Genomic DNA, 27528 nt, shown 5'->3' on the forward strand with positions numbered 1-27528 from the left:
GTAAAAAGATACCCTGTCATGTGACAGTTTATTTATTACTTACTTTCTTTAGTGCAGTATGGCAGACGATGGATGATGTTTTTAAAACGGACAACTTCTGACTAAATAAAAAGTTCAGGCTCTCTTGATGTGGCCCATTTGACAGGAAAAATACAGTGAAAAGTCCAAATGTTTGCAATTTTCACATTTTAAAAATGCAGTCCTAAAGTCTGTCTATTAAAGTAGCCTGATTTTATAGGGGGGCTTAAGTATATGAGTATGTCTGCTTATAAAGCTAAAAGTCAATAAGTAAGGGCCAGGATCACTTTCTTCAAAGTGTAGGGGTTTTTTTTAAGTTAGGGTCCTGTGATGATGTGCTAGGGGGTAAAGAATTCATTATGTCAGTGTGCCTCTACAACTAACCATGCGTCACCGTGCTGGCTGGTAGTCGGCCCACTAATGTACGGTCTATACACACTTGTTCGAGCTGAGGTCCTTGTACAGTCAGGGTCACCAGCACTCCACTGCTGAGCATGACCTGCAGGACAGCACACACAAAAACAGAAACCTCAGAATGACTACAGCTAAAAGAGATTTAGTCTAGTCTCTCTATTACACCATTCAACAATGAGCAGCTCCTTTGTTGAGTTTAAAGCCCATTTAATGTCACAGATAATGTACAAGGTGTGCACCTATGAGGAGGAAGTGTAACATCACAATTAAAATCCAACAGGTAACTTTGGGAAGAACTTTAATGTGGAAACGTGAAGCATGCATTGCATAAAACAGCGAAAATTGACTTCTAGTGATGTAGAAGACATCACATATGAAGTTTATCATCTGAAATTAAACCAGGTAATTTTCTTAAATGTTGAGACTATGTACCAGATTTTGACTTAGCAATAATCAAGACATAAAGAAGACAAGAAATGCGTGGCTCCAAAGGAGATGTGCAGCTCTACGTGCTCCTACTACAACCCAAGGATGATGTTACTAATTCAAACAGCAGCTTCTGGCTTCCATTCATGCTCATAAGAAGCTGGGAAAAATGAACTTGAATTAAATACAGTTTATTTATCCTTGTTATGATTGGTGGCATAGTTTGAATTTGTTTACTCTTTAGATTATCTTTAATATTAGAAATATGTCTAGAGTGAGTCTTTCTAGCTCATTTCAAGAAAGAAAGAAAATAGTGAAGGAAATCATTTTTCTTTTATAAACCGAGAGTCCTAAAGAGGGACTAGTAGGTTAGATGCTAAAGAAATTTGGGGATTTTTCTGTGTTAATCTTAGCAAAATAAAACTGATATTTTAATACAAGTTTAATTTCTAAAGAAATTAGCTTAACTCTCAGATTCACTACTCTGTTATCACTTGGGGTTAAAGAAATGATCGTGCTCGGGGATGACACAATAAACAAATTCACATATTACTAACATTTAAAAAAACTAGAAACTTGCTTTTACCAGGATTAGCAACATGCAAATCAGCCTTAGGGATTTTTAAAAATGCCATGTTGTAATTATACTGATATTGTTTGAGATGAACTAGTAAGCGGTAGTATAATAAAGAGAAACTCTTGAAACTTCACCCACAAAGACATATCTGAGTGTATGTGTGTGTGTCTCTACTTCCACACAGTAGGTCTTGGGCTTAGGAGGGTGTATACCTGGCAGCAGTGCTTGTTTCTCCATCTGGTGTGAATGCAGGTGTTGGTCTGCAACAGTTCCTGAATGAGCACGATGGACAAACGGAGAGAAAGACAAAGAGACAGAGTTGAACCAAGTAACGCAACAAAAGTGAGCTGAGACCAGACAGGTGCTTTAGACAGAGTGGGAAATTAAACAGCAAAAAATATGTCTGTGTAAGTTTCTGGAGTCACAATTCGCTAACTTTCTAATGCATAAATTGTCTTGGTAGCACACAGTACCAGGCAACTGCCACCACAGGAGGTCACTGCAGCAGTTCCTGCTCATGAAGAGGTGGAAGAGGGTTGAGAAAGGGGTGCAGGTAACAACTGTGTGTGTGTGTGTGTGTGTGTGTGTGTGTGTGTAAGGTCAGTCATTCCTGCCACATTCCAAACCCAGCTGGGGTGATTGGATGGGAGGAGAGAGGGATGGAAAAGGAGGCGGAGGGTGGGGTGTGGAGGTGAGCTGGGGTGTTTCTAGTTTCAGACAATGGTTACGGGTGAGAGGAGGGAGGTGGATGGGTGGGGAAAGTGTGTGTGTGTGCATCTGTGTGTGTGACAGCCACAGACAGGTTCCAAACAAAGCTAGGTCTGTACTGCTACAAGTACAGAGGGGAAGAAGGGAGGGGGGTAGGAGAGCGAGGGGAAGAAGGAGGAAGAGGAGGGATGAGGGGGCTGCAGGCAGGCCCCTGATCCCCTCAAATATCCCCCTCGATGACAGAGCTCGGCCGAAAGAGAGGTGATGAGAGAGAAGAGGGAGAGAGGAGAACAAACGGGAACGACAGGGAGAGTGAAGGGAGAGGGAGAAAAGAGAGAATGCCCCTATTTGTTAATCAATCGGCCGTTTCGGAAAGGGAAAACTCCAAAAATCCCCAGAGGGAGGAAGAAGATGGGGGGCATCCAGGAGGGATGGTGGTGGTGAAGTTGGTGGTGGGGGCTACTGAAAAGAGGAGGCGGGTACCTCCAACTCCTTCAGCGAATCGCGTAGCTTTTCTGGTCGGCGGTTCCTGGGAGTCCACGAATAGCCTCGAGCTACAGAGGAAAAACACAAGAAAAGCCGGGAGATCATGTGACTTAACTTTTTAACACAGACACGGACATTTTTTAAAAAGCCACTCATGGGAATTGAGAAGAATGTGGCGCCCAAAACCCGGAAATGATAAAAGTTAATAGAGATCTGAGTGTGAGAAGAGACGATATGAGGAATGAAGGCCAGGTGGAATGAGGAGATGTAGGTAGATGAGGCAGGCGGTCCACATGCCAGTGATTGTGTTTGTGAATGCATGCAGAGAGAGTTGCTGCTCCAAGACAAACAATTAATGTCTGAGTTCAAAAACAGAAAGAAAAATCCAATAACTATTAAGATTTTTTTTAAACACGTGTATTAATGTTTGCACATTACAGATGTACAAAAAAGAGAAGTTTTTAAAAAACACCAAACACATACATGGGAACACGGGGAATGATCACATAGCCAGTCGTTTAATCAGTAATGACTTATTAGTTTATCTGTTCCACCAATAACCAATCATTTGAACAGTCAGTTTAGTCTATTTCCTTCTAATTGGTCCCTTTTTTGTTTGTATACAATTTTCTCTAGGTGTGATCCATTTTCTAATTCCTTTACCACTTTTCAAACATCAGATTTCCAGGATTGTAGCATAATTGTCTTTGCTAAGAGTGCAGACAGCGAAATGAACCTCCACGTGATTCAACCACAAATATGGTTTGAGGAGGCAATGGGGAACTCCTTACTGAAAGCTTTGGCAATAAAGCTGACCTTACCTCAGGAAGTTTGTAATCTACTGCACTGAAAGAACTAAAGACAGAGTTATTTGCTCTGCTAAGTAATCTAGTGGGAGAAAAGTACAACATGTGGACACATTTGAGTAGTTCTACAGCATTTACCGTGGTGCAGATGTTTGATGGTTAGCACTCAGCCAGAAGGGTCCTGGTCTGAGTCAGTTGAGGCCTTTCTATGTGGAGATTTACATGTTATTATTGCCTGCAGCGTCATTGTACAGGCCAAAAAAATGTAGCCTTACGCTTACGCTTACTTCTATTCTAAATATATTCTAAACACTAATTGAAAGAGTTTCTCTTTTTGAGTTGATCCATTCTCTTCCAGTAAACTTAAGAAATTGGAGCAGAAGAGGAAGTAGCCAATAGTGCATAGGTGGAAATGACAGTACTGAAAAGAACAGTCAGAGGTTTTAAAGAGCCTCTGAAAAAGATTGGCTTGATAGCCAATGATAAAACTGGTTAATTAGGCGTTTTTGGATTTACTTTGCATATTTTATACAAATAGGGCACTAATGACATCTTATCTTAAATGTAACACTGTATAATACCTAAAATACATTAAAGAATGTAAATTGATAATAAACTTTGGTAATTTCTTCATTGTACTTTTAACAGTGATATAATTGATTAGGTTATAATATATGTTTATTGTGATATATAAAGAAATTAGCTTTTAGTAGAACTACATTATGCATTTTTTTAATGATTGCAAATAAAAAGTTTCTTAAATGATTAGTAACTTCCAGAGTGTCAAAGCATGTACTAGAAGCAGAAGTATTTCAACTTTTCCCTAAACCTAAACAAGTAAATGGAAAAAGGACTGTTCAGTGTTTTTAATCTATACCTTTAATTAAGGCTTTCTAACCATTACTCACACACACTCACACTCTGACGGATGCACTGGGGTCAATTTGTGATTCGCTTCCAACATATGGAGTCTGCGATGAAACCACCAACCTAGTAGATGAGCAGTTCTATCTCATGAGTCATATGTGCCCCCAACACTAAAACTGCTACTACTGAATTGGATAAGTGGAAGAAAATGAATGAATAGATGTATCTTGTGATTTGCGCCACTGCCTTCACCTCACCTGCATATTTTCCAATTTTTTAAGCATTATATACATCATTTTCATCTTTATCATATTATCGAAATAACACTAACACATGCACCACACAGTACTTAATAAAGTTCAAGTTTAATTGACTGTTATTGACAGGCACCCTGATTGGAGCTATTAACAAAAATGTGAGACATTTAAAAGACATATCTCCTTATCTATGAATTAATGGTACAACCAACGGAGTACCAGCAGGTATGTGAGTTGTTTACACTTTACTTTATAAAGCAAAAATATTCTACTGAAAGCAAAATGTCTCTTTAAAGCACACAAACCGATACTTGAGGAGAATCAAGGACTTCTGGTGCTCTTATACAAGTTATCTCCTAAATGCAAGCTCACATTTAGCAGAACATATCTCAACCAGTACCACACCAAGGCCCCCCTTATTTTAATTTTCCAGCCCTCCATTTCTCCCCCCTCCATCTCTAGTGGTTAAACAGAGGGAAAGAAGCATATAGAATGAAAAAAAAAACAGTTAATTGAATTTGTGCTTCTGCCCACACATATACATGAAGTTCAGTGGGGGGAAAAAAAGGAAATGAAGGAGTGGTGTTTCCAATGTGGTGCAATCACTTGCCTATCTGTGTATTTTACAGCCTCTCTTTTCATCTTTATAGAAACGAACCATTAAGGAATGGGGTTTCTCTATTAAGAATAAGTGGGAAGAAGAGGTAAACAGATACATGCAAATGAGAATGTGGAGGGTGAGTGCAGGAGGGGGCAGGAGAGCGAGGGGAGGGAGAAGAGGGCAGGGGGATGAGTGTTCGTCTCCTGATAAGGGTGTTTGTATTCCACCACTGGGTGAAAAGCAGCGCGAGTGTGAGGGAAGAGAGGGTGGGAGAGAGCGAAAAGAGGAAAACAGGACAGCTGACTGAGTATTGCAGTGATTTCTGAAGGATGGTCATCCAATGGCGAGATGACCAGAGCTCAAAGAAAGACACAATTGTGACAATCACTCTTTGGATACTGCTGGAAAACTTACCTTCACAAAACTGGAGTTTGTCATTGTAGTAGTGATGATCCAGGGAAATGGCTGGGAACAATAAAGAAGCCATATTAAGGGATTTATTAGAATTATTGGAATATATAGAAAATACAAAAAAGGACAATATTTGGGATTATTTAAATATGCTATCTAGTTTTATTATATGATGTAGACAGAAAAAGAAAACTAAGCTGGAGCTCAAACATCCCCTTAGCTCCAAGGGGTCATGTTGGCAAAGTACAACCCACAACCATGCCTTACGGCCTGGCTGCCCTGAGCAAGACAGTGGCCAGTCTGGTGGCCCGCCTCTCTGGCAGGCAGGAACACCTCCAGGATTAGTAGTATTAATCAGATAAGGGGGTGAAGGGCCAGACAGGCCCAGACATGGGCACCTGCTCTGGGGCTGTGGAGCGTGGAGAGGGGGGGCTGGCTGCTGGGGACCCCCAGAGCTGCTCCAGTGAGCTTGGGTCTCCCTCTAGTGGGGACAGGTGGAAGCAACAAAGGTAAACACAAACAACTAGACACAAAATCTGATTTTAATGATGCTCGTGGCTAGAGTGACCAACCAATCATTGAAGTCTTACCGATATACAAAGATGAATTTTTTTACAATGTGTTTAAAAAAAAACAAACCCAAAACAAAACATGTGAATTTTGCTTAAATGACCAAAAAACTAAAAAAAACTTTAAAAAAAACCCAAAAAACTTTACACACATGCAAAGTAGAAAATGTTGCTTTTCTCAGCTTTGTACCTATAAGTGACGAGGTCCTGCATAAACACATGGTACAAAAGGTGATATTGCATACTGTTACTGAAAATCTGAGGACTTTTTTGGTCACCACCAATCAAAATTAATCTAACCATACCCACATAATTCTAATAAAGCAATTTCTGCATACCAAAAAATGCTTTAAGTTGTTTTCAACTTGAACGTTGCTTATTTGGTCTAATATGAACATTCAGTGTTGAAGAGAAACATCAAAAATCAAAACCCATTTTTATAGAGGCTTTGTAATACTATAGGCCTGTAGGGATCTTTACATTTCAAAACATGCCACCTCATTATGGAGATCATTGTTATGCAGTTTTTTAAAGTTTTGCATACAAAGTTTCTCTTATTTATATAAGCTGAATGCCACAGAGAAAAGAAAACATTCAAATTCTATTGTAATCCAATGTAATCTATTGTATATGAAATCGAATCATGACCCAAGCTATCGTTACACCGCTGTGTGAAAATGTTGTGATACTTTTGGATTGTGATTCTCCCCTCCCTCCTCCTCCCACGGCTTCCCCACTCCTCCCTCCACTCTGATATCAAGCCACACTTTAGTAATCCTCCAAATGAAAGGATTTGGAGCAAGAGCATCGTCTCTCCACTGAAGATTGGAATGAAAGAGAAGGCAGCTTCTCAGATGAGAGAGAAGGGAGAAAACCTCCTGATGAGAGTGAAAGGAAGACGGAGAGGAGAGACGAGACAGGGAGACTTACTGTACACAAAATAAGAACAAAACAGAAAACTATGACAAAGCAAAGGAAATCCATGACAAAGGCGCTGAAACATATAGTGTGAGACTGCGACAGATTACAGGAATGTTACAGAACTGATGAAACAAAGATATTTAGGTCTATATCTACACTACACCGGAAGATACGATTAGTTAAACCCGTTCCATTTAAAATATGTACCAAACCAAACCACTGTGTGTAAGGTGAAAGAGGATGGTCCCAGATTTTAGATTTTGGTTCACCCAAACAAATCAAACTTAAAACTTAAAAAGCCACATGAATGCTAAGGCTAATATCAATTAACCTTTGTTAGATGCATAAAAACCCAAGTGTCTAAATTATTGTGGTTATAAAGTAATATTCATTATATAATTAGTAATATTAATTTCAAGTTCGATCAGATCTTTGCATTACTTCCAAGCAGTCAAACATAAAAATGTGAGCAGTCGTTTTAAAAAAAAAAAGTACAGTAGTTTTGCCAAAAACATCTCACCAATTGCAGCAGATGAAAATATTGAAATGTCTTCAGATAAGACAAGTCCTGATATTTTCCACTGAAAATGAAGCAAAACCTACAGAATTAAAAACATGTCAATTCTTTTATATAAGCTGACAAATCTCAGGGTAAGATAGACTCTTGGGCTAAAACAACAAAACAAAAAAGAAAAAAACTTATCAGCTAAAACATTAAAATAATCTACGTAGTATCGTGTGAGTCCTCCTCGTGGCACCAAAACAGCTTTGACTTGTTAGGGGATGGACCAGGATCTGTGGGGGTGTCTTGTGGTGTCTGGCACTGGGACACTGGCAGCGGATCTGTTGGGTCTTGTGGGTTACAGCGTGGAGCTTCTATAGATCAGGGTTGTTCTGGCATATCTTGTAGATGCCCAACTGGATAGAAATCTGTCAGATTGCTCCTGATCATTTTCTTTTATAATAAACGGGGGCACAGGGACCAGCTGGGAATGCTTCATGTCCCATGACGAGGTGCTAAAAAACCCTAGGATTTCCCAGCAGCATAGTGAATTTTCACTTTGATAGTGGTTTTATTGTTGTGCCTGAGTGATGTTAAAAGTTCAGCCATATAAGTGTGTCACTGTACTTTACATATTGAAACATGTGTAACTGCAGTACTTTATAGTGCTACGTGGGCAGCTCATTTATCACAAATTGTAGCTTCACATGTTTGATGTGGCAGAGGTTTACACCGCATGCCCCTCCTGACACAACCCCTAAAGGGATTTAGGTCTCTGACTGGAATTGAACCAGCAATCTTTTGTTGGCTTCACTTGGACGTGGAACAGTGTCAGTGGTGCCTTTTGAAATAACAGCATTTGTTGTTTGGTTAAATGTTTTAAAAGACTCTCCAAGAAGATTCAGTATAATTCTAGTGTTTTATTTGTATTAAATGTATTTTACTTGGCACTATTCAGCTATCTATTAACTGTTCCCCAGTAGTTTATGGATGCAGTTTGCTAAACAAGCTTGTTAGTGATAATATAGTAGCCCATCCTCTCAAAAGAGAGTTTCCACTCATGTGGGAAAAAAGGGGGAGAAACCTGAAGGATAAGGGAGAACGTCCCCAGGCAGCAAAGACGGTGGGAGAGCGATTTGAGCACTTCCTGATGGTAAGGGAAGCCTCCTGGCCTGAGGCAATATGAAGCTGGACTGCATGGGGCCTCTTGCTATGTGATCCAGGAGAAAGTCAACAGCTTAGTTTTCCTATCGCTATGTGGCAGGACCCCGGGTCAACAGGAACACAGGCAGTGTAAGAGATAGAACCAAGGAGGCCTAATATAATTTTCGTGTGTGAGCAGTATGTGCATGTGTATATAAGGTTTTAGGGTGTAAATCCTACATACTAATAGCCTCTATGTGGACAAGTCAATGTGTGTAGGACACCAAAATACGCAGGGCCAATAATCTGTGTGTCAGGAGGCAGCAAAAAGCCCTTCTTTATATATAAGGAAATCGCATACGTCCCAAAAACAAGGCAAATGCAACTTATCTTAAACACAAACAGACATCCAATATAAACACTATTTACCTGGCTCTCCTTTATCGTAGTACTGATAGGTGCCAATATCTGTATCTGTGGGGCAAGAGAGGGAGAAAGAGAGAGAGAGAGATGAACATCTAGCTGTCAGGGAAAAGCAGAAGACAGATCAGCAATTTCGCACCGTGGGATAAACAATCGCTATCAGCCAGTGGCCTGTCCCGTCTGCTAGCACCACAGTTTAGATAAGACCCTGTGAGGGAGAAGGAGGAGGTGGTAGGGTGGGCTGGGGGGGGGGTCCGAGCCAATATAGAAGGGGGGCTGAGGGGTATTAGTAAAGACAGGAGTGTGCCTTCACCCATCCCACCTAAGGGACAAACACTGATTTACACACATGCAACATATACATTTAAAAAAAAGCAGATAAAGAGTCTGTGGACAGCTACAGAAACGTATGACCGACATACACAGGGCATGCAACAAGCACAAAAACACACACACACCCACATATATGCGCACAGATAAATATACACACATACGCACACAAACTGCTGAGCTGAGACTTTTTCTGTGAGAGTTATTCCTGCAGGCCCCAAAACCATAAGCAGCCAGCTTCAGATTCGCACAACACATCGTTTCTTTATCGCTCCACTACTCTTGCTGCCTCTGCTGCTGCTCCTGAGGCCAGGTCACACTAATACAACAGGAAGGCTGATGGCAGACACACAAACACATACAGACAGACAAACAAACACATATACCACACATACCGTATGGGAAACATATGCAAAAATTGCTTGGTTTTAAAAATTAGGACAGATTCAGTCTTGCAAATGCCTCTCACTGAAAACCCACAGCCTTAAGTAACAGTTTAGGGTTGCTTTCTGACAGACATAATATGATCTAGATTAAACAATGACTAAGATGTCCTCAAATCACGTGGATCTGTGTTTTGAAAGAAAAACCTTTCGTGATCCATTTGTGTCACGGGAAATTCATGATTTATACTTTTGCATTTTATCCAAGTACAGCAAAAAATGTAGTCGCTATAAATGCACAGGAGAAAATCTTACTAAATACACCAATCACAGTCATTGCAGACGCATTTATGCAATGTGCACAGTGGCACAAGTTACAGCGTAGGGTTTCGGAAGACATTATTGCACACCTACAGCACATATTTAACACAGATGATGCAAGGAAAGATTTGTTTACCAAGAGACACCTGAAGTCCTGTCGCATATCCAGACGAACACATTATTAAAGTTCGAGTTGTTCAAAGTCGATCACCACATTTTACCTTACTTTTAATTATATCCTGTAATCGTATAATTTAATAGTATCCTGCTTAAGTGGGCAAAATGTCAAATAATGGTTAGCGTACAAAATCAGAGAAAAGTAACTACATGTCGGGTCTATGCAGGCTGCAACTGTTATGGTTTGCCTGTTCAGCACTTTTTTGCCACAGCTGTTTAATTTATCAGTGACAGAACAACAATCATTGCCTCAGTATAAAGGATAATAATCATAGCATCAGTATAAGGACTTACAAAAGTCAGCAAATTCCTGGAGGGAGACTGCTAAAACTATTGGAATTGATGTGAGGGAAAGAAAGAAGTGAAAAAACTACAGAGACAAATATTTCTGCCCCTAAAAAAACAAAACTGACCACAACAAAGACCGGGGACACAGGAGGGTAAAAAAAAGTCCTATCTTCTATTTCGTTCTATTTCTTTCAACCCGAGGTGTCAACCCGCTGACACCTCGTAAAAAAACATCAGCACATGACGACTTTGTGATTAGCACCACTTGATGCACCAACACAAGAAATAATTACGGACACACGGAAATCAAAATCAGGCCTTTTGGTTTCCAAGCAGCAATGAAGCACAAGTAACAGAAAGATTGTAAGCTTGCTTCCTTTTTTGTCTACAATTAAGGAATTAAAAGGCTTCATACGGGAATTTTTTGTTATGCAAAATTCTCGGTTTTTCCACATAAGGACACAAACCCCAATTAATTCTGTGTTGATGTCCTCATGTGGCAGTCTCTAGATCAAATCAGCATCCTTATTTAAAATCTGTTGACTTCTGTTGAGGTCCCCCTGTGCAAAAGTAGTCGAGCTGTGCAATGCTGTCAGCGGTTATTAAAAATGTGATTAGCACATGCAGAACACATACACACACACAGCATTTCACAGCACTGTACTGCTTTTCTAAGTTCTATACTTTTGTTTCTGAGGTAGGCGTATATGATGTAAGAAAGGTGGTGATAGGGAGCGTCACACCTCAGCGACCAGGTCTCTACCCTCAGATGGATCTATCCACGTTTTCTCAGATAGCAAAAAACACACACAGCGGGGAGAAAAAAATAACAAACAAATAAGGATATGTCACTGTCACCTATGATAAACACCCTCCCGTACCTCTGTGTGTACACATAGGCTGATACACACACACACAGCCTCAGAGAGACACTATCTTCGCCTGAAGCTCAGCAGACTGTGAAAGACAAGACAGAAAGGAAGGGAAGAGAAAACAAGAAAATGGAGAAACGAGATGGACTGATAGGTGAAGAGTAGGGTACCTCACAAAAACTACCAGAAAAGTAAAACTTAGACCACACTTGGCCCAACAAGGCAGTTTCTCAATGTCAATAGTTTTCAGGTCTTGTACAGCACTGTTTGGAAAAAGCTTCTCAAAGCCAGATGACTCTTTTTAGTTAGCTTTTGTTTCATTTATTTGTATTTTTAAACTAGCGACCTTGTAGTGGGAAAGGCATTTTAGCAAAATAGGAAGAAGGGAGGCTAGAAAGTGGATAAGATATTAAATCTTTCCTTGTCAACAAATCTGGAATCCTTGGCCAACACATGGATGTCTTCCTGGTTTCTGTAACTGCTTGTGTTCAAATAAGGTAAAAACAATATAAAGAATTTAAGGTATGATGCAATAAACACTGAAATCAGGAGAAAGTGCAAACAGATTCGTTGAAAAATGATGTGAAGTGAAAGTCAGATTGCAAAAGTAGATCTAAGTACTTAGAAAGTGCATCAACAAAGTGAGTGATGACAGAAAGAGCCAGAACAAGGCAGAGGGAGAAAGAGGAAAGGAGGGAATCCAGGAGAGAGGGGAGGGAGATTGAACATGTTGATAAGTTGTACCTTTAACTTGAAGTGAGCCCTTAGTGGACCACAAGTGCAGCTCAGCCAGGCAGAACGCCATCTGATGGAGGTGCGTAACCCAAGTCTGAGGAGAGGGACAAGTGAGAGAAAGAACAAATGAAGACGAAGAAGGGGCAGACCAAACACGACCACAGATAAATATCTTAATGAGGAGACATAATAGACAGGGCCATTTATGTCAAAGGGTCAAGCGAAGCATTGCATGTAGGGACACGGGCCTACAAATACAAATGCATACACTTTAATGACAACCAGAGATGAGGTGGTGTCCTTTTCCTTTTCAAAGTTTTTATTACTGATAGTGAAAAATAAAAGAGGGAAGGACATGAAGCAGTGGGTGGAGTGGGTGGTAGAATATGCATACAGGAGAAAAGAGATACAGGAGTTTTTGGGTTTTTTTTTTTTTTTTTTCTCAATTCAAGCGCACCGTTATACCAGCAATCTAGCACTGCATTTAGATGAAGCAATGAATGATTTAGCCCATATTAATTAGTAGAACAGCGAATAAGATGCATTAACAAATACCTGCACTGACTAACCAGAACATGAGTGATGCAGTACCTTACCCTGCTCACGATCACTCACAAACCCCAGGTTATTGCTCAGAAAAAACAAATGTAATCTTGACCTTAAACTCAGTGTAAGTGAAAACTAATTACATGATCAATGTGGCCAAATTCCACTAAAATCTGTACAATACTCTAGGAGGTGGTGCAATTCTTGTGAAAGTAGAAAAGTGCCTGTAAGCTTGACCTTGAACACACGTGAAGACTCATTAGGTGATCAATGTGCACTTGTCTGATTAAATTCTGAAAATGTTGTAGGAGGAGAAGTGATTCTTTTTAATTGTGGACAGATGGACGAATGGCTGTGGCATAAGTGCATCCTGGCACACAGGCCCAGTGGGGCCCTGGTAGGCTTGCAATGTGCTTGTGAAGTTTAATTCAGATAATACAGTATGCCAAGACAAAAGTAGAGAGAAAAAAAACTTTCAGTGGTGTCACACAAAAATATTATCAAGATCAACATATAATCAGAGTATGGCACAGCACTGCAGCCAGATTAACATTTAAAAATAGGAAATGTAACAGTGTAATCAGATTTTCCTATTATGTCTGTATTAGTGGTATGAGTGCTAGTAGTCGATTATCAGGAGTAGGAGTAATGGCAAGGTGTTATTTAAAAAACACATGACAAATACCTGCATGCAGGACAAAACTCTTCTGGAGGCAAACCTTCCTGCTACACCTGAAGTACTGGTAAGATGGAATAACTGCAACTAATTAATATGAACATACCAAAAAGACAGACGTGTGCATGAACTCAGACTGACACCGAAACAAGGTCACAAGCGGTGATGCTTGCGCATTCATTCACACATCACTGTTGTGTAGTGAAGGACGAACACTTTGGGGCTGACAGCTCAGACAAACCAGTCAGCATTCCAGATTCACAGCCTCTGCTTTCCTTCTTTATTACACACTTTATTCTCCAGGCAGTTTCCATTGCTTCCTTAAAGGGTTGAGCTGTGGCTGTCTTCTCATGCCCTTTGTTTGGTGTCCCCCTGTACTACTGTTGTTGACTGGTTTTTAGTCAGACTGTATAAACAATAACCAAACTGCTGTGATGTTTCGGAAATAAATAAAAAAAACATTTCTCAGCGGAATAATAAAATCACAAGTGCTATCACTACTGCTCTGAGGGTCGCAGTTATTAGTTGTTGCCATCAAGGGAGTTGAAATGTCTGAAAGGCACAAATGAAAAGCTTTCCCTGTTAGTTACTCCCTATTGATTGTTCACTCTCATGCTCTTTGTCCTAAACTTAAGGAACGGAGATGCACATAGTCAGGCTGAGAGCAAAGCAAAGAATAAACTAATGGAAACATAAATGATATAAATGCACTCAGCTGAAATGAGGACTAATATTTATCTAGACAGTGAGGCTTTGGTTTTCTCCCGCAAAGGAAAATTACCAGAACTGCAATAAAAATATTTCTCCACCAGCTCTGTTTGAGTGGGGGTTTAATTTACTCAAGCATAAAATACATTTTTAATCAAATTGCCAAGAATAAAAGGAATATGCATGGACCTCTGTTAAGTAAGGTAACACAGACTCATTGCTTTAAATATATGCAGACCAAATGTGCTTATGTGTGAACATTTGTGCTCACAAAAATTCCATTTTGAGCCTGGACAAAATCCTGCTTTACATGTCATATTGTAGGGTTTTTACATAAGATATGAAGCACCCTGAAGTGACTGTTGTTGTGAACTGATGTTAAGTAAATAAAATAAAATTGAGGAGAGTTAAATATGCACTTATTAAAAAGCCTAGGAGAGATTTGATTACATGTACTACTGCCCCAATCTATGAGACTAAAATCCAACCAGGGATGAACTCAGATTAGCCCACAGATAAATGTTGATGCTCCTCACAGGACAGTGCAGGATCTCTGTATAGTTTGTATGTTTCACAGCATTGCTGTGTTAGCCATTAACTCCTCTATCTGTGCAGTTAATGCTCTCCGCCTTTCCCTCTCTCTTATTTTCTGTAGTTAATGCTGAGAGGGGACTCTCTCTTATCTTTGCCCTCTTGGTCCTCTTGGTGTGGGGAGAAAAAAAAAATCCCATTTTGCCACTCAACTCCCAAAACTACAAGTTCCAACAAAAATACACGTAGATAACACAGGGCTAGCATGGCACAGTGGTGATGGTGAAACGAGTTTACTGACATAAGAGGATTCTTTCATCCTCCCCTAACCAGCTTTTTTTTTTCCTTAAGAGGAAGTCAGCTCTTTTGGACTGAAAACCTAATTTCAGACAGCTTTCATTCTGTTATTGCCAGTCTGGCTAGCCTAAAGGTTCTGTTTTGAGGAGATGTCTGGGTCTCTGGAAATAGAGGAAACAAGGAGACTGATGGGGATACAGAAAATGAGAGCACAAATAGGGGAGTTTGTACTGGACAAAAATTAGCCCTGTGGTCACATATGTATCTGAGCAGTTGGGCAGGATAAAGCAACTGAGGGTGAGATCATTCACACTAGGTATATGAGGAGACATATACTGCATTGCCAAAAGTATTCAATCACCCATTCAAATACTAAGTTCAAGTGCTCAAATCACTTCTTTGGGCACAGGTGTATAAAATCAAGCACATAGGCATGCAGACTGCTTCTACAAACATTTGTGAAAGAATGAGTCGTTCTTAGGAGTTCAGTGAATTCCAGTGTGGTGACAGGATCCCACCTGTGCAACAAGTACAGTCATGAATCTTTCTCACTACTAAATAATCCAAAGTCAACTGAAGTAGAAGTAGAAGTGATTAGGAACGACAGCAACTCAGCCATGACGTGGCAGGCCTCGTAAAATCAGAGAGTGGGTCAGAGGATGGTGAGACACATAGTGCGCAGGGGTCTCCAACTTTCTGCAGAGTCAATCACTACAGACCTCCAAACTTCATGTGATGTTCAGACTAGCTCAAGAACCACTGTGTGATTTTGGGGGTTTTTTTTTACAAGTTAGGCTCAGTCCCTTAGATCCAGTGAAATAAAATCTTAAGGTTTCAGCATACCAAGACATTTTGGACAACTTTGTGTCTTCTCATCCAACATCAGTGTCTGACTTCACAGACGTGGTTCTGAAAGAATGATCAAAAATTCCCATAAACACATTTCAAAACCTTCTGGAAAGCCTTCCCAGAATGTTTGAAGTTGTAATAGCTCCAAAGGCTGAGTGGACATCCTATTAATAATAGGATGTCACTCAAAGCAGTATAGTACAGCGGTCCCCAACCCCCGGGCCATGGACCGGTACCGTTCCCTGAGTCGTTTGGTACCGGGCCGTGAGAGTTTAAGCTCCAGTGTGAAATTTATGGTTTTCGGGGTTTTTATTGTTAACTTGGTTTCCCTGGGTCTTTTCCCATGTTGTAGTTGTGCGTCTTATTTTGAAAGAAATATTTACGCATTACCATAGCGACCAGAGTGCATTAAGGGGCAGAGAGGAGGATGTTACTCTCAATGTTGTTGGCGCATTTCAGGAGGACGCTGCTAATAAAGTTACACAAACGAATTCGTGTTTATTATTATTATATTTATAAAACACCAGTTTTTGTCTTGGTTGTAACATTTTATTTTGTTGCATTTATCCACGACACCTTAAAGGCTGGTCTATGAAAATACTGTTTGACATTAAATCAAATAAATCAAATAAAGGTTTGAGAGAAGAGCTTGATAAAAAAAAGAAAAAAAGAAAAAAGAAAAATGATTTTAAAAAAAAAGTCTATTCGCTTTTGTTTATTATTAAAGTTCTGGTCATTAAAACAAGTCAATGACTGAGTTCCGTATAAATGTTTACTATGCGCATCATATTTTAATTTAGTTATTTCAAGTGTAGTGCTTTGCTTAATTCATCTATGTTAGAAAATCATTTGAAGTTTTGTTTCATGATGGCATAATTTGATGACAAAATATTGAAAAATTATTAAACAGAACCATTTGTGCTTTTTAAATATCAAATGCTAAATCAATGCATTACTCTGCATGAAGTTTCCTTGTTTGTTTGTTACAGTGACTGGTGCACCTAAAGACTTCAACATTTGCATACATATAGTACATAGACAAACAAGTGCACGCACACACACTCGCACAGTACTGCCCAGGTCCTGGACAGCTGCCACACACATTCTGGTTTCTGGCTGGGGTTGCTGTGGGTTACCTGTCCCCCTGCAGAGCTTTGTGGGGGTGTACAGAGGCGCTAGGTGAGGGGTTGGAGGGGGTCTAGGTTATTGTACCCCATCTTTACACTAGTAAAGAGACTGCTTTAACATCAAAGGGTGGGGAGGGAAAACATACGACTCCCCTTTCAAAGACAGTCCACAGGAACTACGACCTTGCCTGCTCTCTGCATCTCTTCTCTACTCTCCTTTCACTGTCCCCTCTGGGTGGTTACTGAGTGTATGAACAGTTATGTGTGTGAAAGACAGAGAGACCGAAAGTGTCTTTGTAAGTGTGTACTTCGATATGTGTGCATGTGTCTGTGACAGACACATCGGCATGGCTGAGAGTGTTTTAACCTTGTGAGTCTGTTTGTATGTAATGGCAAAATTAAGTCCTGGAACACTAGTAGCAGCGACCTAAAAGGTGGTTTTGAGCACTTTAGAAGATGTTATAGGTTTTCTGGATCAAAATCTACCTTATAGTTAAATCAATGAGTGTGTGTGTTACCTTACTTATAGACTGTTGTTGTTATTTGATTAACAAAACTGTATCCTACGCCTGAGGAAATGAAACTCTTCTTAAATAAAACATTAACATTTTTTTATTGTAATCCTGGTATTCTTTTGGAGGAAAACACATTTCTTTGGATGACACCAAACATCCAACAAAGGATCCAACAAACAAAAAAACACATATTGACCTCCATGCATGTGGAAAGATCTCAATTTTTTTGTGGGGCAATTTTCTTAACTTCTTGTTTACAATTACAATAATTAACCTCACTAACCTGCGTTGCTTTAAAGCTGCATTCTTTTTAATGGTCAGCGGAGGTGAACCTTTGGTGGTTGCACCAAAATGGCATGAAGTTCTGTTGTAGAGAAGTTCGTGGCAACAACCCTCACCTCCCTTGCTCCCTTAGTAAAGTTTCCTGACAACCTTATGGGTTTAATTGCTAGTATGATTTTAAATAAAACGTGAATTTTGTAAATTATGGTAAGTGTTAAGAGCCAGGAAGAAGGATTAACCAATGTATGAGTGTCCAGATTCACAGTTTGAGCCACTGCTTGCTTATTAAATCTGGTTTCACAACACAAAAATGTTACACAAAATGCTCAAGGTCTCATAACAGGAATTCAGTAGCCATGTCTATTTCTAGACTGTCTATATTCACAAGAGATGTTAAAACTTTGCAATAAATCGAGGGTCTATTAAGGTTGTGGTCCAGATCTCAAGCCACTGCAATCAGAATGAGACTCAGTCTGTAAGCCTGCCTTCGTTTTGTGACATAACATCTCAAGAATCCTCTCCTACAGGTGTGTACTCTTGTTTTCTTCTCCCCCAAGCTTCTTTCTAACAGACAGATGAAAATGCCAGAGGCATTTCTGTCACCCGGTGCACTGGCCCCATCATTGCAAGAAGACTGATGTGATAAATTACGGGGTTAAAGAGCTGCCATGGGGTGACTGACACAAGGCCATCACAGCCTTGCCTCATTCCGCTGCCCTACAACACACACACACACAAACCTTCACTAAACATCACACACATACCGCAGTTCCCTTCTCACCTACCTGGCTCTGTGCGAATTTGTCTGTCACTTTCCCCCTCCTGTTTTCCTCATGTACCTTCACTTATCATCCCTCTACCTACTTGTCCCTTGTCTTTTATCTTTTCTCCCCCACACTTTCTAGTCTAGTTTTTCCCGAGGTACCTCCTATTAGAAATGCATTAAGCTTTCTGACCCTGTCTGCAAGCGTTCACTCTCTTCCTGGCAATTTCGACTCACCTCATTCTTTGTCTTGTCACTCTCAAAGGACACTGTTTCAAATTTTATGACTTTTTTCCCCCACAAGTTTTATCTCCTACATACACCCTCAGCTGCTGGCTTGTTTTGTTTAGGCTCTTGGAGAGAAACTTGGCAAACATGAAGAACATACAAAGACAGACCAAAAGGTACACACCCAGAGAAAGATAGTTGGGGTAGTGGGGCAGTGTGTAAATACAGTATTTTCAAACCTAAGGTCAGAGTTTCTGTCAAGTCTCAGTCACTGACTGCATCGACACCCGCACTCATGTATTCAGCGGACACACTCAGGCACTCAGATCAGTCCTACGTTGTGTACACTCCAATCTCTCAAATTTCTGATACGTGAACTCACACAGCACTCCAGAACATGCGTATGCATGGAAAGGGATATATATTATGGTTGGCGCATAATCTCCTATCTTTTGATTCCTAAGGAAATGTACACATGCATATATTTGCATACATATGAAAGGATGCACAAAGACTCACATGAGCTCTTATCTTCACCATACCCTTGAGGTGCAAGGCCTCAAGCTCTCAGTGTTGTACCAAAGTAAAGGAAGGAGGGCAGAATTTGAAACCAATGTGTTTATATAATAATGATAACAATGAGCACAAAACAAAGAATGCAAGCAGTCAAAGAGCTCGAATGTACACACTATTACATGCCCATATACAGAAGGGATGGAGATAAGATGATGGACGAGTCTTGTGCAAACTTTTATGAAAAGTCGCTATGATAGCAGCTCCCAACCGAGCCTATCCCTGCTGTCAAAGGGCGAAAGGAGAGGTACACCCTGGACAGGTTGACAGTCTATACCAGGGGTGGCAAACTCCAGGCCTCAAGAGCCAGTGTCCTGCAGGTTTTAGATGTGTCCTTGATTCATCACAGCTGATTTAAATGGCTAAATTACCTCCCCAACATTTCTTGTAGTTCTCCAGGAGCCCGGTTATGAACTAATCATTTGACTCAGGTGTGTTTACCCAGGGTGTTATCTAAAACCTGCAGGACATCGGCTCTCGAGGCCTGGAGTTTGCCACCCCTGGTCTATACAGTCTAAAAACAGGCATAATATTTATTTCTCCATGAGTATGCACGAGGTGACAGTAGGCTGACTAGTTATGGGTGAGAGGAAAGAGAGGAGAGCAGAGAGAGAAAGGACAAAAACTGACTATGGAAGAAATAGAGTTTAATAATAAGTAATAATTAAAAGCAGAATGGTATGTAAACAGATAGTGAGTGAAAAAGGTGACTGAAGAAGAAATGCTCAGTACATCATGGGAAGCCACACAGCAGCTAAACCTATCCGAGCATAATCCAGAGAGGGTTCAGTCACCTGATCCTGCCCTAACTATAAGCTTTATCAGAAAGGAAAGCTTTAAGCCTAATCTTAAAAGTAGAGACAGTGTCTGTCTCCCAAATCTGAACTTAGACCTGGTTTCATAGCTAATTGTAGACCAATTTCTTAACTACCTTTTTTATTTCAGTTCAGTTAAGTAAAACACTTAATAATGGAGCCAAGTTCCATAGTTAAGGTTTAATCACTGCTACCTTAAAAGCCTCAGAGCCCCACCTCTGAATAGTCATAAAACACTTTACTAACCAACTGATACCTCCATGGTGGCTACATCCATCTTTTATAACTTATATGGTGGCGTAATAAATATTATAGCCTTTAGTTGTTACTGTTGGGCCCCAGGGCTCTAGTCATATTCTTGTCAGCATATCTGTCCTACCAGTCTTTCAAACACTCTAGTTCTGAGGTTTCATTAAAGACCTAAGGCATTACAGAACTCCACCCACTGAGGGGAGATAAAGAGGGGACAAAGTGAAGGGTGTGAAGCCTTGTGGCGAATGTATGTACTTAACCATGCACCAACAACCACAAGTACAGTGTATGTTCTCAGCTGTCCCATTACAAGAAAGACGGTTTGACAGAGAAGAGCAGAGAGTGGGCAAAGTGGCGCCAGGCAGCAGGCTGGAAACCTTTTATACAGAGTCCCACAGGAGCCCATTGAACTGTCAGCAGAAGAAGAATAGAAGTGATGGACAGCTGGAACAAAATGATGCAAAGGTAATACTATTCAAAACAGGCGGCAGGTACAGTAGCTCTGCATGAATCCGAATATCTGTCCATTTTTTGGAAAACGAATCATTACATGACCTCTGGGCAACGACACTGTCAAGAGGGTTTGTGTCTAGAAGCACATGTCTACTGTTGTGCGCAGAAGAAACCAGGTGATCGCTTGAAGCACTAGTTCAGGTTTGGAGGGCGTGAGGAGGTGAGGTGAGGAGTTGAAAAGTTCAGAGGGAAACAAAGTGGAGACGCACACAAATATACAAAAACAGAATAAAAAAAATTAAGTATATTAGTCAGTGGAAAAAAGGAAAAAAAAAACACTGTTAACTCTGTGTTAGGAACTATAAATGAGGCTTACCATGTGCAAACAGAGCCTTAAATAACGAGCAGTATGGAGTATGATATTTCTTGGCTGGGCTGTTATGAAACCTTTTTGCTTTCATAACAGGCTTTTTGGGGGAAATGACTCGCATCATCCAACTGTCATCTTTGGCATTAAAGAATTTTACCTTCAAGGGCTTTGAACCTCTCCGTATCAACACTTGAGAATAGCCAGATAAAATACAACCACAGGAGAAAAATCTGAGTGATGAAAACTGTTTTTAGGAAGTTATGAGGGTTAGTGGTCCCATGATCTTCACTTCTATTTTAACAACATAAAAGATAGCAAAGGAAAATGCCACATCTTGTGATATGACAAGTTAAGGTGGAGAGAAAAAGGCATCTTTGCATGGGACATGAATATCAGCCACTTAGGAGTCTTATGAGATCTACAACTCAAGATTTACATTTCTGTTTGTGGAGGCCCTAATCTGCCAACTATAGATTTCTTTAATAAATTTTTTTTAAGACATGTTACAACGACTTTTACATAAGTGGCCACTAAGCAATTATTTCACAAGGTATGCATTTCTAATTTCGAAGCCAAAGAGGACATGTTTTTTTTTCTTGTCTTTATCAGCTGTTTCCTCATGTGCACATCTATTTTTATAGGCATTTGAAAATATTTGTTTTTTGATTTATATTTCATCCTCCCTTTTCTTTTTTGTTATGATTTGCAAAAGATTGAGAGACTGTTAAATAATATAAACAAAAATAAAATACAGACAAAATCTTTCTCCTTACACAATCTTTCAGACTCTCTGTGTGCCTGTGCTTTTGTGTGTAAGTACAAGAAAAGGAGGGAAAGGACAAGAACGGGGAGACAGAAAGATGTGTGGAGGCTCTTCTAAGCACACGCGTAAACATCATTAGAGGAGGTAATGGAGGGAGGAAGGTGGGAATGAGGGGAAAACCTTTTTTCCAGCAGAGGTATTTACCCAACGCCTGGAGCAGAAACACAAACAAGTACCAGTAATGACTAAGAGTGGTGATGAGAGACAGAGAGAAAGAGATGTTTGGTGGAAAATGTGCAACTGATTGGGCAGAAAATGTGGTCTCCCAGCAAAAGAGAGTGAGACTTCCACCTTGAAGCCAATAAAATGTTTGAACAAGCAAAAATTTCTACATTTAGCCAGGATTAAAAAAAACTTGATGGTGGTGGTCTTTCATTCCTGTTCAGCTAATAGTTCTAATCCAGGCAAGTGTTTCACTAAAAGCTGAGTGTTCTGCCCTAAAGCAACACCTAAGGCCAGGAAAGGCAATACTTCCAAACCACCGGCACAATTGCTCGGCTTCAAAGAGATTCTCGGGGACTAGGAGCCTCTCTGGTGTCTGTCCCCTGTCACAGAGAAGGTGACGCATGTCACACTGACCGTGGTTTTGTTTATGTTGTTGGATTTTCTTCTTTTAAAGCTGTCTGGTGCCCCGTTGTTTGCCCCTCACCTTCTGACCATAAACAGCAAACACACAAACACACACACACACATACACTAAATGTGCACAGACACATTCATAAAAACACAAAACATGCAGCTCAAACATGAAAAAGTGTCTTACTTTTTCATTCATTTATGAAGCAAATTACCTGCCCAAAATTATCAGTTAATAATAAAAAGTACACTCCTGCACATAGATGCAAATCCCTCTCATAATCAGGACACAGAAGATCATTCTTGCTTAAATATTAAGTTCTTAAGTATTAACATAAAGCCGACAGCAATGCTGGTAACCAGTACAATGTGCACTTCATAGTGATTGCCACAACTACACTACTGTAGAAATTATTTTGCTCCATATTGACATGATAATATCACCAGCTGCTGCAGATCTGTTGGCTGCACATCTATGATGTCAGTCCTCCCTGTCTACCCAAAGGTGCTCTGTTGTTACAGAGATTGGGTGGCTGTGGAGGCTTTTGGGGACTAGTTAACTTATTATCATGTTAAAAAACAAACAAAAAAAGTTGGGTACCCTGTGGTCATAAAGGGATGGACATGGTCAGCAACAATACTCAGGTATGCTGTGAACATTAAAGAGTGCCAAGAAATGATCCCCGACATCATAACATTTTCCATCTGGCACCAACAACCACTCAAAGTCACTTCAGTCACCTGTCTTCTTCATTCTCATGCTCACTTTAAACTTTAAAAGACCGCGTCCATGTGCCTAAATGCACAGACTTGTCGTCATCTAATTGGCTGACTAGATATTTGCGTTAACAAGTGTACATCCACTAATTAAAAGTGATTGGCCACTTAACTACTTTTTCTTCTCACACGCAGGTGTAAGCACCTTAATACCAGTAAGCACAAACCAATTTCAATACAGAGAAACTAGTTTTTGATTTGAATGGTCGATGTATAATGCACCTTTGCAAAGTTTCAAGACCAAGAAAGGCGTTAGCTTTGTTTTTGAGTCTGTGCGCACATCCAGAAAACATTGACCTTAGCTGAAACTTCCCTGTTGTGTACTTAACCACATATGCGCACTCAGGTACACACATACACACCTGTCAAGGTCTCAGGAAGACCAGGGCCTTTTAAGGTTGTTGTCAGAAGCACTGAGAGAGATAGACCGAGGCAAAATGAAAGGTCACAATGAACGTCCCCTAGACTTCTCAGCGGTCTTATTTCGCCGTCACACACTCACACACACGCTGTCTGTCACCTCCCAGACGAGGCCATGACACCTTGGACACCTCTCAGCAAGCAGTGCCTCCCTCTGTCCATCTGTCTTTCTGACAGGTTGACATGGCGCAGAGCGGTCGGACGTCGATGACACTCAGAGCAAGAGGTTTGTTCTCTTTGCTGTGACCTCAGAGATGGACACTGGTGTCCTATCTCTGTTCTCCCACCGCTGCCGTCAACTTAGAAGAGGAAATAAAATCCTTTCTCGCATCGACTCCCAACTCTTCTTCTCTTTAGCTGGCAGTTGTCTGTCATGAGCATCACTGCAGGGTCTATGTGGAGACTGCAATGAACATAATCTACAGATTAAAACCAATTCTATGACAGCAGCTGTAATAATCAAACTTTATTCAGCTTGTCCAATTCATAGATTCTGAAGGAATTTAGTCAAAGATGGTGTTAAAATCATATTTACCAAGTATTTGGTAAAGGAAAACAAATTGCCTGTGAAGTTTAACTATAAAATTTTGGCATAATGGTATGACCGAAGTCACGAAGGCCAACAAATCAACACAGTACTAATATAAATATGAAACAGCAGTAGGAAAAGTATAGGTCCTCATCAGTGGATTTCTTGCTGTTGTTTAGGTAACAGGAATATCACTTGAGTGGTTAATCAAACTTAACAATTTCATAAAAACTACAAATGAAAAAAGAATAACTTTTTAACCAAATATTTCTGAATATATAAAGAGTAACTAGGTTACTTTTTAAATGACCATGCTACCTAGCTTTTTTCTTAGACTATATATAGTACAGTTTGCCTTGACTTTAAAGGTGCCCAATAGAATCTAATGCTCTGGCGTCAACAGAAAAACAAAAATAATAGAAGAATACTACAAACTACCAGGTGTTGTGGAACTTCAACATTAGTTGCTACTGTGCAAACATAAGAAACATGCAAAGCCAAAGCAGAGTATAGCTGTCAAAAAGTCAAGAACAATAAACAGAAATGAGACAAAGTGAAAACTGCAGCAGGTAACGCTAAAGGTCTGCCAGCTATCTGCAGTCACTTCCAAGCAGTTAGGGGTGGGGTGCTATCTTTGGTTCTTTTCCAGGCAAGCATCTCTGGTGAAAGTGCCCATCCCCTGTCAAGCAATATAATGTTTTTGATATGAATCTATTCAATCTAATGAATCTAATCAGTAAGGATTATTTAGACCATAATCGAGCAGCCCTAAGTGGAAACCAGTTTCTTAATTTCTTTCTATACCTGTTCACCATTATCTGCTAGACGAAATGTTAAAATCTCCAAAAACTGCATGCATTTATGCATACGCATAAAAGCCATTACCTTGGTTACAAAGGGTTTGTATAATAAACAAAAACCCCAGGTAAAGTTTGGCCTTTGTATCGCTACGGTTTTCTGACGCATTTTCAGCTTTCCATCATTACAGAGTCTGATAATTTGCTGCCTGCAGTAAAGAGGTCAGTGAAACTGGTGAGGAGGTTTAAAATCAGAGTACAAAATAAGACAACAGTGCACACACAAGTATGCACACACACACACACACACACACACACACACACACACACACACACACACACACACACACTTGGCTATTCTCCATCTGTCTGAGAGCCCAAGCATCCAGCCATGCGTAAAAACAGCACTGTCCTGCCCAACACTCCTCCAAGAGTACAGTCATTATGGGACTGAATGGCATGGCCTGCACCCCATGACACACATGCACACACACGCGTGCGCACGCACACACATTTCAGTGTTGTGTTCTTTTAGACTCATGACCTATCTTTACTTCCCTTTGACACACACATGGAGTCTTACAGGTTCAGTTATACTTCAAGCTCAGGTCCTCTACCTGAGGCCTGGGAGCTTTTATATAAAGGGAAATTTTACAGCACTCATTTCTGTTGTACATGCAGGATCGTTGGGTCAAGTCATGTCTTGTCAGGCCCTGTATCCTGTTTCCATTGAGCTTGACAGTTAAGAGTAGCACAGGGGCTGAACAGGGCCCCGTGTTAAACACATTCACCCTGCAGTTAGCCCTGTCTGACTTCAAGAAAACAGCTCATCTTTCACATCAAACAGCTATACAAACTTTGACACACCTACAATTCAAAGTTTACCACAATTAGTTGAATAGCTACAGCTGACTGTCAACCATTTTTTCATCCTGTTTTAAACCCCCCCCAAAAACTTCATGTTTCCATTACCTATAATGCCATCTGTACATTTAGTAATTGCTCATCATTATGTGGGTAAGTTAAAAAGAACACTAGCAAAAGCCTTAAGTCTCAACTCCTTTAACAGTCTTTAACAAGTTGGACTTTTAACTACAGGGCCATTATTATTTGCATAAGTACAATTTAAGTATTTGCCATCATGCTCCTGGTAGACACCTATAATATAATACCCACTCACTAAGCAGCTAAATTATTGTCTAGATCAGGGGTGTCAAACTCAAATACACAGTGGGCCAAAATGCAAAACTGGAACAAAGTCGCGGGCTAACATTAATATTTATTGAAAAAAAAATCTTCCTCCAGATATAAGAATGAATCTTTTCTTATGGACTCAAACAAGTGTTGCTGAAAAACTGAATATGGAACAAGCAAAGCTTAATACTAAACAATATATATATTAGCTGTATAATACCAGTAGGCCAGTTCTAATAGTAATTTGGTATGGCTTTGCAGGCCAAATATAATTAGGCTGGGCCAGAGTTTGACACTTATGGTCTAGATGTTCCATGTCACTCAAAAGCATCCAAAACACAAACCTTGCCATCCACAACTTTTCAGCTTTATGCGTGCCAGGCTAAAGAAAGGCTATATACGTACCCATGATTGGTAAAATAATTATACTATACTACTACTACTACTACTACTACTTCGCCTCCACTTTGTGTCACTACCAGTAATTTTACCTTTCATCATTTGAAGTCATCCAATGTCATGGACTTCCTGTGGCATATAAAAACCTAATAGATTTGCTTCAGCCAGTTTGCTTTACAGGTGAAGTCACAACTGTGATTGGTGGAAAGTGAAATTAGTCATTAGCTGTCCAATCAACTTAAAACCAGACTGAGTAAATACAATCCTATTTAAAATAATTATTTAACAGAATAAACAATATTTTTTTCGCTTTACTTGTGATTTTCCTTGAGGGGAAGATCAAAAGCTCTTTGAGGAGTGCCAATATTTTTCTACACTGTATGTGAAACAGTGCAGATGAATCATGTGACTGTGGAAACAAGTTTCCCAACGCCATTCTCTATAATGTGTGACAGAACCTTCCCTTCACCCCCTTCTCTCCCATGCATGCCCATAGGCTTAACGTCGTCTGGGTGGGACGATCCCGCCGGCTCACTGTCGGCACGGCAACGAGTGCTATCCTGGCTAACATCTGCTGCACGTCCCGGGGCCACTCAGAATGGGCCTTAATCCCCACACAGCCATGTTGTGGGGGAAAACATTCTTTCCTTTTAGAAAGAGCAGACAAACAGGGACAGGCGGTGTTGCTGGTAACCTGCAGGCAACTGGCCTCTTGGAAGGACCTGGAATGCTGTCGGTTACGTGGCCCCCAATTGTGCCACGGCCCATTATGGCTGTGCAGAGGGGTGTGACC

General features: G+C 40.3%; 1 protein-coding gene across 6 annotated transcripts in view; it reads right to left on the bottom strand.

Annotated features, from left to right (window-relative positions):
• wdpcp (WD repeat containing planar cell polarity effector) overlaps positions 1-27528 on the bottom strand; it is an 88454-nt gene that overhangs the window by 50273 nt on the left and 10653 nt on the right. For 4 of the 6 annotated variants that reach the window (XM_086258901.1, XM_086258898.1, XM_086258900.1 and 1 more), the window contains exons 2-7: positions 12245-12329; positions 9136-9180; positions 5575-5625; positions 2627-2697; positions 1648-1707; positions 403-517 (exon numbers count right to left, since the gene is read on the bottom strand). In XM_086258901.1, coding sequence (XP_086115027.1) covers positions 403-517; positions 1648-1707; positions 2627-2697; positions 5575-5625; positions 9136-9180; positions 12245-12305 — 403 coding nt within the window. In that variant the 5' untranslated portion in view covers positions 12306-12329. Of the gene's footprint in view, positions 1-402; positions 518-1647; positions 1708-2626; positions 2698-5574; positions 5626-7581; positions 7643-9135; positions 9181-9627; positions 9781-12244; positions 12330-23758; positions 23802-27528 lie in introns of those variants that run through there. The other 2 variants (XM_086258899.1, XM_086258902.1) reach the window with 2 other exon arrangements.

This window comes from Aulonocara sp. 'chitande type north' Nkhata Bay, linkage group LG13, assembly GCF_057382095.1.
Source record: "Aulonocara sp. 'chitande type north' Nkhata Bay isolate Kocher_YH1m ecotype deep benthic linkage group LG13, A_spYH_male_GT1.1, whole genome shotgun sequence".
NCBI lineage: Eukaryota > Metazoa > Chordata > Actinopteri > Cichliformes > Cichlidae > Aulonocara > Aulonocara sp. 'chitande type north' Nkhata Bay.